The sequence below is a fragment of the Pagrus pagrus genome (assembly GCF_965226575.1).
Source record: "Pagrus pagrus genome assembly, chromosome: 10".
NCBI classification, from domain to species: domain Eukaryota; kingdom Metazoa; phylum Chordata; class Actinopteri; order Spariformes; family Sparidae; genus Pagrus; species Pagrus pagrus.
The window spans coordinates 11188366-11202833 of record NC_140194.1 but is presented as its reverse complement, the minus strand read 5'-3'; the positions used below and the strand labels follow the sequence as shown (position 1 = coordinate 11202833).

The following is a 14468-nucleotide window of genomic DNA, read 5'->3' as shown; positions in this document are numbered from 1 at the left end:
GGTACGTGCCTTTATTTCTTCCTTTGGGAAACTGGGTCTGACCAGCAGTCGGCGTCTGATCACAGGATACCAAAGCAGCTCTCTGTTGACCTGCCCGGGTGCTCAGCTATCATCAGCGGGGACACAGATGGCATGGACAGGGAAATAGAAGTGCTGCTGTCATCCAGGACAAGACGTAATATTTTATCCGAGGGCTTCTACCTCAATGTGACAAAAGACTGTGCAGCTTATATTAGAAACAGAGGTTTCATTACAGTTCCTCTCAGTAAAGAAGAGAAGGATTTTCCCATTGCCTACTCCATGGTGATCCACGATCAGATTGAGATGTTTGAGCGGCTACTACGAGCTATTTACACCCCTCAGAACATCTACTGCGTGCATGTGGACCAGAAATCCTCAAAAGAATTTCAGATGGCTGTGCGGGCAATTGTTTCCTGCTTTCCTAATGCGTTTGTAGCCACTAAATTAGAAAGAGTTGTATATGCCTCATGGTCCAGGGTGCAGGCAGATTTGAACTGCATGGAAGATCTGCTGAGTTCACACGTCCAGTGGAGGTACCTGCTGAACACCTGCGGGACCGACTTCCCCATCAAAACCAACAGAGAGATGGTTCAGACACTGAAGACCATGAATGGGAGGAACAGCTTGGAGACTGAAGCCACCAGTGACTACAAGAAGAACCGCTGGCTGTATCATCACAATGTCACTGACACCGTCACCGGGACAAATGTGAGGAAAAGTCCCCCACCCATCAGCATCCCCATGTATTCAGGAAGTGCTTACTTTGTGGTCTCGAGAGCCTTTGTGAAACATGTGATGCAGGACAGAGAGGTCCAGAAACTTCTGGAGTGGGAGAAGGACACGTACAGCCCAGACGAGCACTTGTGGGCCACTCTACAGAGGATGCCCTCTGTTCCCGGATCAGTGCCTGCAAACAGCAAGTATGACACGACAGACATGAATGCCCGCGCTCGTGCGGTGAATTGGGTCTATTTAGCAGGAGATATGAGAAAAGGGGCCCCGTACCCTCTGTGTAGTGGGCAGTACAGGAGAGCGGTTTGTGTGTATGGAGCCGGTGACCTCCCGTGGCTCCTGAGGCAACAGCAACTCTTTGCAAATAAGTTTGATCCCCAGGTGGATGATCTTGCTATTAGATGTCTGGAGTCAGTTCTGCGTTTTAAAGCTTTGGGCCAGCACTCACTGCTGACCAATCAATATTCAACCATTCTGCAAAACTTAAGATATAATATATTCATGAAGACAGCTCAGCGTACTTAGAGAAGCTAAATATTATAGAAACCACATTAAAGGTGCACTGTGTTACTTTTTTGGTCACAATTTGGGTTATTTTGTTCTTGAACTCCAGGACTTTAAGATGGGCAATGTGCTTTTTTCTTCTTTTTAAAAAAAATCTAACTCGTTACTCAAAATATAACCTTTCTTTGCTCTATTTTTTTTATTTTTTATTTTTTACAAATATCACTGTAAACAAATGGCTTTAAAGGACATCTAAAGCTCACATTAACTCTTGCAAACTGACATAGCTTGTATCAAGAGCTCTGTCTGGTTGTTTATAGGCCTGTAAAAAGAAGCATAGTGCACCTTTTATGGTTGAAATATTGTTAAGGATGTTCTACCTGAAATATTCTGTTCCCATTTTTTCTAAACACTATCCATCTTGAACTGTAATGTGAACTAGAACATATATTCTGTAGTCAATCATCAAAATATTGTAACATATCTCATGTAATTTCTCATATTGATTTTTGCAACCGATCAGTTGTTAATGTATTGATATTGATCTCATGTAACAATCTGTGAATTTTAATATTAGCACCAATTTATTGAAATGGCTCTTATGTAACTTATTGTATTCTGTGCAATTTTATATTGTTTTTCCATAGATTACCATGGATCTTATTTGATTTTTTAATATATTCAGTGCATTTTAATATTAATGTAAAGCTTACCAATACAGTATCTTTATGATTTCAATGAAATCTGTATTTGTAGTGCCATCTAGTGGATTATAAGTGGGAAAGATCTAAAAGGAACAAAAAACTACACAACCTATTGTAATGTGGTTATGGTCTTAATCGTGCCTTTGGTCTCTAAATACTCTAAGTACTGCAATACTGTTACCTCTGTCTTGTTGCCCTGCAAATCCGGCTTTAGATGGAATAAACAAAATACAAAACAATGATGTGGATGATGATTTTACTTGGAGGAAATGTTACATTAAGACCTACATTTTTGTTGCAGATTGTTGCTCTCACAAATGTTCTCTCTCCACCAGTCAGAGGGCACATTCAAGTGAGGGGCAAAAAATAAAACTTTATTTTCCCCAGGCAGGATTTTAACAGAACATCAGCAGTGAACAGTGAAAAAGGTGCCGTCAAAACTTGTTCTATGAAATGCCACTCAAATGGTCAGAGACCTAAAATGCGGTTTAAAATCAGAGCAACCATAAAAATATATTAATTTCTCTCCATTGTCACCTTTTGAATATAAATATATATTTAAATGTAATAAAGCAGAACATGCATCAACCATTTGTAACAGAGTGCCTTAAATAAAGTGTAGATACAGTAACTAGGTAACACCAATAAGCTAAGTTTGACATGATGATATACCGGCAGTAGATAAAAAAGATTAAAAACATTTCAGACAGCATGTGGAAAAACGCCAAGGATCAAGCCGGAAGTAACTTCCAGGATGTAACAGGCAGCATAGTTTCAAAAAGGCACTTTCTCGATGCAAAGAGCTAAGTCTCCAGTCACGTTGCCCAGAATATAAACAGAAGAGTGGCTGCGCTTCTAAACATTCTTCATCGTTCTCCTCCTCCACATCTTGCAGTGCGAGCAGGGTCACTCTGGAACAGCAGCTGCTGCCATCTCCACTTTGCCGTGCATGTCCTGGTCGATCCTGCAGACAAATTCAGTCATTAACAGTCATTAGACATCTGTGTGATGAGAGCGAGAACAACTGACATAAGCAAGGCTGCTACAATGCCCATAAACACACTTTACAGATAATCACATCATGAAATGTGATCATTACCTTTACACCATTACAAAGAGAATATTTCTTTTTTTTTTTTACTAAAACTATTTCCCATACAAATACCTGATTTGGTCTGTTTGTATTTTACATATATTATAATTAATTATTCTAAAATATTATCCATGCTCTTTTTAGTGAAAGCACTTAAAATATCTGGGCAATGCAAACCATCAGCATCAGCTGTATTATTATGAGTTATGAGTAACTATGGAAGCTCATGCCACTATTAACAGATGCACCACAAATGGTGGCAGTTTTATACAAAATACAGTCTCTTTGAAAACACTGTGGATAAGTTTAACATCCCATCTGCAAATCAACCGAACGCTCACTACTTACCAGTAATGAGCAGAATATTTCTGCGAGCGAAGGCTAACAAAGGTTTGTAGTGGTTACTAAACATCAGCAGGGAGAGGGAATGCAGTGAGTCATGCAGAGAGCTGTGAGAGTGGACAGGCCGAGTGTTCGGTGAGGGCGAGTTACTGAGAGGAACCATGTGAGGAACATGGTTACAGTGCAACCACACACCACAGTGACTAAGATGTGCTACTTCCTTGCAGTTGCACCCCATTCAGTAGTAGAGACAAACTTACCCAACATCAACTTCATCAAATTCAAAACCTGGTTTATAGAAGACACATGCATTAAGTGCTACTTGGTGCCCCAAAAGCAGCAATTCATCTACACCAACTTTGTAATAAAAAAAAAAAAATACAGATCTCAAGGCTACAAAAGATACATGCCATGTTTTAAACCACACACAGCCGTTATGATTTTGAGGAAATAATAAACACATTTTACATGAAGTGGCTTCGAGATTAACTTCACAGAATTGGCTCAGAAATGGGATTTAGTTGGTTAAACAATCACCAAGCCACCTATTTTTGGAAACCAATCAAACAGCTTCTCAGCCTGCTTTTTAGGGAATTTGCTAAATCTACTGAGAGGAGAAAGTGGGACATTTGGGGAGCAAAGTTGTTGATTTTGGCTAGAGGGTAGCAGCAAATCATCCAACTACAAAAACACGGAACAGAATGAGGTGTATTGGTGCATTTCTGAGAGCCAACGGATCGCCTTGTTAGTTTTGTGAAATGCAAAAAAAAAATATGCTGAGACTGATCCTGGGTGCAGGTGCATATACCTTTTACGGCTTTTCCTATTTTTTTCGTCGTCAAACCTTAGGAGGGGGCAGGGAAATGGAGTTAAGCAAAAGGAGAAATACACAGCCAACAGCAACCAAACATCCAAGAGCAAAAAAACATTTGATGAGTATCTGTGTCTTTTTTAAATGCCACGAGGATACAAGATCCGCCCTCAGGTTAAGCCACATCAAGGAAAAATACAGCGTGAGCCATTTCTCAGCATGAGCTCAACAGCAATGCGGAACAGCCAAGGTTAACACTAGAAAATGAAGAATGTATTCTTTTTTTATAGCAGTTTAAAGGACAAAATTATCTAGATGCAATTATTTTCAGTCATGCTGACACATGTTCAAAGAGCTCAGATAGTGCATAACTATCATCAAATGTACATTTTACAAAGGAAAATGCATCAATAATAACACATTTAGTGTAAGTAAAACAATCATGCTTATAGGCAGAGAGTGTTCATTATTATGGGAAATGCCTGAATCCTGCCGGGGAAAACTGGGACGAATATGAATTGTGCAACCAATAACCGCTGACATCTTGGGCACATCCCGTTTCTCTTAAATGCATCCATGTTTCCCTCACTTGCGTCTTTTCCTTGCATCTTAGCTCCTCCCACCGAGGATTCGTGGAGAAGTGCAAGGAAACCGTGTGAGGGGAGAGGAAACAAGAAATGTTGAAATGACGATGTTTTAAGAGAAATGAGACGTCCTTTCCTCTGCACCGTCATGTGTCTGTGACAAGTCACATTTTAACTCGATGGTGAATCAGAAAAACAAAATATAAACCTTGATGGTGACACACTTGATTTTAAACTGTTCTCTCACTTATGAGACTCCAGTGATGTTTTGATGTATCAGATCAAAGTGATCCGCTGCAGCGTCCAATCAATAACTAAGGGGGCGTGTCGGCCGGTAAAAAGATTTCCGTGAAGGCTGCTCTCGCGTGTCCTCGCTCATCGCACCTCAAAGCGCAGTTAAGAGCTTAGGGAAGTCCTGCAAAATGGCGGACAGGAACGACTTCCGGTTTAAGCGAGGATCGGGAAGCGGGGAAACGACAAATAAGAGAAATTAGATGTACCCCTTGGCTACACTAGCAACACAGGAAAGGCAAAATGTTGTTGTAGCACCACCTACAGACAAAAGGATCACTCAGAGCTGATTCTGCAGAGGCACACAACGCTAGAATACTAACTAAAATTGGTGAAACAGCTAATGGAAAAACCGCGAGGCACATCAAAGACTATTTTTTTTCTTTTTAAGGATTTGTTTGGATGTTATCGGAAAATTAGCAGAAGTGGAAGGGAACCTATCTTAATGCAGTTGTAGTTTTTAAACAAATATTTTATTAAATCGCATGAGCAGCCGTGTATTGCTCCACTGCACTGCCGCTTTTAGCTTTTAAATCTGTCATCAGCAGGTCAACTTCATATGGGAACAAAACATGTCTACTATTAATTAACCCTCAACCGGGAAACACCCTGATGAGTAAATATACTGCATGATGAGTAACATGCTTACAGTCAATTCAAACACTATAAAAACCAGAGGGCCAGTTCACTAAATTCCTGTTATGGCCTTGGAATTATATTAATTAGCTTACAGACAACATCTATTTCGTCTTTTGCCTTACTTTAAGAGCTTGAGAAGTGCTGATGTGCTTAAATGGAGCATACTTACTGTTTGATACAATCGGGTATGGACACATACTCCATTGGAACCAGCTCTGCAAGGTCTGCCAAGCTGTACACATACTTGATTTTCTGACTGAATTTGGTGCTGTGAAAAGAAGCAGAAAGTGTCAGAATTTAAAGGTTAATTGAGAAGATCTTTATCTCATTATTCCAATGACCTTAAACACTAAAGTTACCTTATGAAAGGTTTTGTGAGTGCCAGCAGGGTGCGAATAAACCAAGAGGGATGGACGATTATCAAAGACTTCAAGTTCTTTCTTAACCTGTACAGAAAGAGGGAGAGAAGCCGTTTAGCCACATATCGGTTTTTGAAATAAATTGCAAAAACTACAACTGAGACTCACCTCCTATCAATCTGCTGATAACACTTTCGGAGCCAGCCGACAGTTGGCATCTTTTTCCGAGAGGTCGCCCCGTTCAAATACACAATCATATAGTTCTCAGCAACCAAAAGCTCCAGTGTGCCGATGACATACCTGCCACAGGAAAATTCCATTAGCGCTGGTTGGAAAATATTCGGCCCACGAGGCTCGAGGAATTCTAATAAACACTCACTTGAATAAATTGTCCATGATGTATCTGTAATTTGGTTGATTGCTCTCAGGCATAAAGCACACAGCAAACACAATTATGGCATTCAAACCATCTCCATAGTAACCTGCAGTGAAAAACCATAGTTTAGAAATTGATGTTTCAGCATCAAAACACTGTTTTCATTGTCCAGACATTTTATAACTTGACCAAGACTGATCAACTCAAGTCTAACAAGTCTGAAACAGCTTGTTCATCTTGCACAGACATACTTAAAATGACTGTATTCTTGTGTGTGTGCCAAGTTTTACAATGTAATGCCACCAACCTCCGTGGCTGATAACCCTCTTGTAAGGTTCAATGGCCTTCATGTCCACTCTGTGTTCCTGGTCTCCGATGCGAAAAACCCGCCAGCGTCGACCCTCCTCCCTCTCCTCAGAGACTGAGTACTCCTGGACCGACTCCACACCCTTCTGTAGCAGCTCTGTGGTTTTCGGCTTGGGGAGATCGTCTGAAGGAGAAGAGTCAGTATGAATATGACATCCCCTGGATGTGAGGGCTGCCTGATGTTATCAAATCAGATCTATTTTGATCAAATCATTTATTAAATGATCACTAAATAATTCATTATTGAACTTTTCAATCACATGCATTTCGATCAGTGAAATTTAACATTACATTTAATTTGTTGCTTTTATCTTTCACATCTTGACATGCTTACTCTCCAAATTAACACCAACAATCACATCTGAACTTCTGTGCCTGTGTCACTTAGGGTCATTTTTTTTCAAGGGGGAAAAGGAATTGCATTCATGAACCGCCGTCACATCACAGTATATAAAATAGGAATAAAACAATGGACACAGTACTGCTGAAATTTCTCAGGAAGACATCTGTGCATCATTTGTAGGACGTGTATGACATCAAGCAAAGTATTGAAATGATTGTGTATTGAACATGCAACAAGCAGAATCGAAAATAAGTGAAGAGTGCAACCAAATCACAGGCACACACTTTCTTGAGGATCTCTGTTTGAGCGGCCCATTTCCTAAATATATGAATCAAACACACCAATCTGTGTTTCTTCTTTAGAGATTTAGCCTGAAAATAACTAGTGAGATGTTCATCATTTATGAAACCATCGAGTACAAACATTTTGAATCACATAATACTGCACAAAATTGCTGCTACTGATCACACCACTGTTTCAATCTTTCCTTGTAATTTTGAGTTCCTATTTCTATTTCTATTCTTATTTTATTTTATATACTTTGCACGATTCATTTGTAGCTTTCCCTCTCTACCTGTACTTATTTCTAACTTATTTATTTTCCTTATGCTGCTGCAAAACCTTATTTTCCTCCCTGGGGATCAATAAAGGCTTATCTTGTGTTAAAATGTAAGATTCAAATGTAACATGCCTCCAATTAAGGCTAAATTCATTAGGCACACATATTTATTATGCTTTAATATTCAATTTTTGTCTAATTTCTTGTGATATCTTGTAAAATATGACACACTGAATGACTAAAAACTAAACAGCACATGTTAGCAAATGGCTCAAAAGGCTATAACTGATAACGGCAGCATTACTGTGCAGATTAAACCACTTCCTAACTGACAAGTTGCTTCTGATTGTTTCCTCAAGATCAAAATTTCAAAGAAAGGAAAAATGACATGCACAAAAACATCAACTGAAAATGAAGGGTATGAAACCGAAACCTCCCCATGATTTGTCAAACAACTCAAGAAATAATCTGGACAATAGGGGTTGATTGACTCATGGTTTGGAGTGAAAAAGACGGGGGCTGTCCAGGAGACCTTACCACACGGAAGAGAGAAACCTGTTGCTGGCCTGCTGCCTGTTTCCAGGCACTGAATGGAAACAATTCTTCCAAGTGAAAAAGAGGAAGGCAGCAGTGTGGAAACACAAAAACAACAAAGCACATTTTAACTACACTCAGGGCAGTCAGCTGCCTACCCATATCTGTAAGATCAAGGAGGGGAAAAGCCAATGGATCAAAGCACCAAGAAATAATAGTGTGGTCTTTTAACACACTTGCTTCACCGAACAAGGCTAAATCTTTTGAAAGTGTCTCTGTACCTCCCACTTCTTCAAGCAAATATAACCTTTGATGTTTGAACTTTCAGTATGAACAAAACAACAGGATAATAAGATACTAAGTAGGAACTGTAACTGTAGCTCTGTCATTGCATGCTTTAAAGTTCCTACCTTCCCATTCAAACTCATTGCTGTTGTCCGAAGGTGTGTCTATGTCATCGAGGTCCAGCTCTGTACTTTCATCCAGCTCATCAGAGAGAAGAGAGCCTTCACTGCGGTCCAGTGTAAGACTGATTTCTGGAGCTGCAAGCTTCTTCTTTGCCTTCTTGCCATGGTTCATTGCATAGCCTAGAGTGGATGCCAAATCATCAGTGATTATACTGTTTGTATGAGCAATTAAAGGATAGGTTCAGATTTTTTTCAGGTATATCATAATACAATACTCACAAGATGTGAAAAGATCTTTTGCAAGCACATACAAGGTGCTTATTCATGCAAAAATACATTCTGTTCAGCCAGAGCTAATATGAGGCTTGATTAGTCCAAGTTCCACAAATCAAGTGGTATCTTCGAACATCACAGTCTTTTTAGAAGAAAATTCCCTCTTTGTGACTGTCTCTCCACTGCAGCTCAGCAAAAAAGACATAGTCTGAGAAGAGTTTGTACTAAAAAGCCAAGTATGATACTTACTCAAACTGCTAGGGTCTCATATTATGCTTTTTCACAGCGGTCTCCCCTTCTTAAATCTTTCCCTCCCCTAGCCCCAGAATGAACTGGGATGAGTACAATAACACTGTCAACATACGTACATATGGGCATGTGAATTTTAAAATAGGCTCTTAAAAATGCAAACAGGTCCTTAAATCTTCTCCCGGGTCACTGTTTCAATGCACTGCAAACAAGTCTGTTTTCCTTACCAGGGTCTGCCTCTTCAGAGGTGCCTGCAAAAAGCTCATCTTCAAGCTCCTCTTCCTCTGGCAATGGCCTAATAATCAAACAGGAGGTAATCACTTTCAAAACACAAACATGTGATACAAAGCTGTGAGCCGTGATCCATAAGTGATTTAACAACATTATGAGATGAATGACAATACCGTGGAAAGTCCTCATCCTGCCACTCTTCCTTAAGTTCCACTCCTTCCATTCTTAGACGGGCTTCTGTTGTGGCAACTGACTCTTGGCGCTCCAGGCTGGGAATGAAAACATAAAAAGGTTATGCCATCTTTAATGTTTAGTGATTTGTAATTGCTAAAAACCCCCCTTGCACTACAGATGTATTAAGATCAAGAGCAGGGCCGGAGGAGATTATGTATGACAAACTAAATCCAAACACATAATTGGTTATCCGTCAACATTTGCTTGTGACTTGTACAATCCTCAAAGGATTATGGGGGAGAAATAAACTAAGATTCAAAGGTAATTCTTGTTAATTGGTTAATACATCAGCAACTTAAAACTTTACAAAGTTAGTGGATGTGGATAGTGACAGTGACAAAACACTACTAGATACACTACTACTACACTTGTAACACTACTAGACAATACATACACATGATTAAAACTACACAAAAGCACATGATTATACAATCTGTCAACAAGGTTGGAGGTCTTAATGTTGTGAATAGGCAAGGCTATGCTGGGAAAATGCAACATATAACCGGAGACAGACCCATCTAAGTGCAATATCTAGTTTTTTCAGTAAAAATGTAAATTATGATGGAAAAATGATCATTCCGCCTAATCTAGAATCTTATCGCAATGTCTGGCAACATAATCACAATAGGATTTTTTAACCATATCTTGCTGTCCCAGCCAAAATGAAAAATGTTTATTTGACAGATTATAATGCAGAAAAAGATGCGAAAATATCGGCAGATATATCGATGTATAAATCGATATATGTATCCACCAGACTCCACCGTTAGCCACTTTAAGCATCATTTTTATTTTCAGGGTAGACCTTCAACTTCCAATACTTAGTGCATAAAGAAGGGTAATAACAGCTTTTCATGTGGTGTGATCAACATGGCCTGTTACTTACCACCTAGCATTACACAAAGTCAGAACATACCAAGCAGTTTGTGCTGCTTAACTATCACAACGGTTCTTAACAGTGTCTGTTGCATTTTTTTTTCAACAAACCAAATACTTTGATATGAGAAGAAAATAACCATGACAGCTTTTTTGTACCAGCTTCTGGAAAGATGAGTCCTGCATGTTAACCGAGAATCTCCTCGAGAGTTTCAGCTCACAACTAGCCACATAATCAGATCACTGGCTTCTTGAATAGCTTACAAGCTTGTGTGAAGGGCTTAGTTTATAAACCATAAGGCTACTCGCTAATGCTGATCATGGTATCTGTATCTTTGAATGTACAGAGCTCCCCTTTGATGCATTAATCACATACATGGCTGTACTTATGCTACCAGACACAAAAACATTCTGGGCATTCAGTACTCAACATTTCATAACATATCAGTATAGCTGTTTGCTTATGTATAGCACTAATCCCCACATCCCATTTGAAATCCAACTGAGAGAGGTGGAAGTGCCACAGGAATGTGGTTTCCTGAGAGAGAAACATTGCAGTCAAAGCGCACTGTTTTAATAGATTTAATAGTGGTGGTGAGCAGAGTTAAGCTAAAGAAAGTGGTGGGAAGTAACTAAGTACATTTTCTTAAGTATTTCCATTTTAAGCTACTTTCTACTTCTACACTGCCACATCTCAAAGAGAAATATTGTACGTTTCACTTTCAGTACATGTATCCAACAGCTTTAGTTAGCCCACCACTCACTTTACAAATTAAGATTATTAATACAAAATATAAATCGGCTGATAAATAATGATCTATTTAATGGACTATTATTACTATTATTGTACTTAAGTAAAAAACTGTGTACTTTCCCCCCTGCTGTCTGCAGATCAGTATTAATACTGTATATGATTTTGAAATGTGTCCGTATCTGTCATCTCCTTAATACAATTGTTAAAGGTCAGCCAAGTGATGCTTTGTGCAAGTGACGTTGCTCAGCTGTCTACAGATGACAGTTGCACCTGCACAATATCAGTCTAAAAACCACTCCTGCAATTATATGCACAACTTTTTCTAGTTTTTGTGTAGGTTTGTGTCAGAGAAATGTTGATATAACTTTGCAGAGTTTTCTAGTCCTAGTCCTGGTATTATAATATGATCCTCCTGTTTTGACCACAGCTGGACACAGTAAGTTGAGACTGCACAGGTATTCCTGTTTTTGTGTCCACCCTCTCTTTGATGTTCAGGAAATAAATTTCATACCAGCCTCAGACTAGCTTCTGCTTTACTGGCCAGGCTACAAATACAGGGATGCCAAGAGGTTTGGGAAGGATATGTCCTGACTCGTTTGGTATTAATGTTTATTTGTAGGCCAGGCGATGAATTAGAAATATGTCTAAACAGTCAGTGTCGACCGATTTAGCTTTGCAGCAGTCGATACCGATACTGATTAATAGAAATCAAGGAGACTGAAAAGTGATATTTGCAAGTGCAATTTTTAGATACTTTACTTGAGTATTTCCATTTTCTGCTACTTTATACTTCCTCTCCACTATTTATTAGATATATTTAGTTACTGGTTACTTTGCAGATTCAAATTATTCAATGTTTGCAGACTATTACTTGTGACATGTTAGCAATCAGATACTGTCGAGGCAGGACATTGAGTGAGAGGGTGTAGCACTCAGAGCCTAAGTAGATACTGACACAGATAAAATGCTGAATATCGGCCCTGATAAGTGGCCAGGGCCAATAATCGGTCAACCTCTGCTAAAGTGCTATTGGTTTGACAGCCTTTACGGGGTCCGTTCTGGGTCATACAGATCACTTTTGCCTGTAAGAGAAGATTTTCAATTGAGCACAGCAAATCAGAGTGATTAGCACTGGCACTGACAATGACCAGGAAATAATCTCTGGCATGTCAAACAACATTCAAACCCAGTGGTCTGGAAAACATCTATCTGCCTCAGGTAGTCTGGGAGAACAGCATTCTTGCAGCAGGCAGATGAAACCACAAAGTAGCTAATGGTTTTATGTTGCCAACATAAATACAGACCTTCCAATGGGTCCAGGTGGCGGCAGGCTCACTGGGGTTGAGCTCCTTGCTCCCGGCTGTTTCTGCTCATTGTCTGGAGTTGTCCTTTCCTGTGGCGTACCTCTTGTTTTGGTCGGACTCTCTTGAAGAGCCTCTTCGCCATTTTCAACTGTGGACGCTGTGCTAGTTTGTAATTCGTCTACTTCCTCCTCGTCGCCTTCTCCCGACACTCCAGAAGATGAAGGACTAGATGTCTGTCTGTTTCCCAGCTCCTCATGAGTCCTCCTGGGTGTGACAAAATCTGGGCTGCTATTGTTGAAACTCATATCACTTACACCCTTCAGCACCGCTTCGCTCTCTATCACATCCGATGCCATATGTTTCTCCAGTCGACCTTGTTTTAGAGCAGGTGAAAGAGTCCGACGGTGACACGTTTAAAACCCCGGTTCGCTTATTGGCATATATCCGATAGCTGGATTTGACTTACACAACTTCTTTAGAAGTTTGTGGCTAGCGTGGTAGCTCTCGTCCGCTATACGGCTAGCCAAGAGGGCTGTTGTTGTTGACAGCTAGTTATGACAACTAACAGCATTATCTTATTAGCCGAACAGTGTTAAATGTCACACCGGGTGCACATATAGTCAACTTTCCTAAATGCGTCACAGTGGGAGAACTCGGGAGTACAAAAAGTACGCTAGCTTTGCATAAGCAACGGTGCGCAGTGATCCTACTTATCAATTTCCTCCCTTCCTTCCTTCCTCCAAGTCAGAATGCTCTCCCGTGAACGTAACAGACGTTGGTCACGCTAGCGTACGGGGCTACAGTTAGCTAACCTAGCCACAGCAAAAGACAAGCTAATGTTGTGCGCTTAACGCCGGCATGAAGCCATAAAATCAAGCCGGTTGTCAACTACGACGCAACGTTAGGACAGCTGTTCCATTGATCCATGTAAAGTTTAAAGTCAGTATCCGCTGATTTAACTAGCCGGCTGCTCCTGTGGAAGTTGTTTGCTAACAACGCTAGCAAACTAACTGAAGCGCTCTGTTGTTACTTTTCCTGCTAGCGGTAGCAAAGCGTACTGTGGGGTTGCCAGTTGTGTTTCCTACAGGTTTGTATATGAACTCGCTGTTGTCTTCCCCTAAGCTTAAAATCCACCAAAAAAGCACAGCAAATTATTTTACATTGCTGTTTTGTTGCGGTATTTTCACCATCTGAATGAAAAGTGTTTTCACTGCCTCGTCTCACGATGCAAACTTTGATTTTATCTAGTGAGTTATTCCTTTCAGTTTCAAGTTGAAACATTCAAAGAAAGTTGATAAAGTGCATTGCTTCCCAACTGTACTTCAAAACGAGTCATATAACAACATTTAAAGGCTTTAACAAAGGATTATATATAGAGATAATAAAAAATATGCGTCTAATGTTTCTGACTGCTATGTGGAAAATCTTCAAACCTGGCACCCCTGCCAGTTTTGATTCCTCTGTGGACTGTTGAGGTGTCACTGGCCAGCAGGGTTTCAGTGCCCTCTGCTGATGGTGAAAAATAACATTTCCACACTTTGTTTCCACATTATGGAAGACTATTTATATTGTCAATTGCACATAGTTGTACCTCTGTGCCATTTCAACTCACAATATTTTATTTTGGTGTCTAAGGGTCTCTAAGAGGACATAAGTTGCATGAGATCATGGGAGCTGTTGTGACTCAGGCAGAAATGTGTGTGGACAAAGTACCGTTATAAAACTGTATTCATCTTAAATTTAGAAGTTGACTATTAAAATTATTATTCTGGGTTGGAACATTGTTGGAAACATTTGGGATAATGTCAGTACACAACTCAACAAAATATATAACATTTCTAGTAGAAATTTTAATGCAGTAATGTTGCATATTATATCTTTA

General features: G+C 39.9%; 2 protein-coding genes across 6 annotated transcripts; one reads left to right on the top strand and one right to left on the bottom strand.

The window, feature by feature from the left end:
- Positions 1-300: 300 nt before the first annotated feature.
- gcnt3 (glucosaminyl (N-acetyl) transferase 3, mucin type) lies at positions 301-1294 on the top strand (the record flags this gene model as incomplete). Its single annotated transcript, XM_084363965.1, has 1 exon — positions 301-1294. The coding sequence occupies one exon, from the start codon at positions 301-303 to the stop codon at positions 1276-1278; it is 978 nt and encodes a 325-aa protein (XP_084220091.1). The 3' UTR covers positions 1279-1294.
- A 906-nt stretch (positions 1295-2200) lies between these two features.
- On the bottom strand, positions 2201-13600 carry bnip2 (BCL2 interacting protein 2). Of its 5 annotated transcripts, XM_084363718.1 has the most exons (12): positions 12587-13599; positions 9592-9687; positions 9415-9482; positions 8669-8845; positions 6764-6946; positions 6460-6562; positions 6249-6380; positions 6081-6167; positions 5891-5989; positions 4205-4240; positions 3657-3684; positions 2867-2925 (listed from the first exon to the last, which is right to left on the bottom strand). In XM_084363718.1, the coding sequence occupies exons 1-11, from the start codon at positions 12940-12942 to the stop codon at positions 3678-3680; spliced, it is 1344 nt and encodes a 447-aa protein (XP_084219844.1). In that variant the 5' UTR covers positions 12943-13599; the 3' UTR covers positions 2867-2925; positions 3657-3677. The 5 variants fall into 5 exon arrangements, with proteins under 5 accessions (XP_084219841.1, XP_084219845.1, XP_084219842.1 ...); XM_084363715.1 differs by lacking the exon at positions 3657-3684 and having other exon boundaries at positions 2201-2925; positions 12587-13600; XM_084363719.1 differs by lacking the exon at positions 4205-4240 and having other exon boundaries at positions 2201-2925.
- Between the last annotated feature and the right edge of the window lie 868 nt (positions 13601-14468).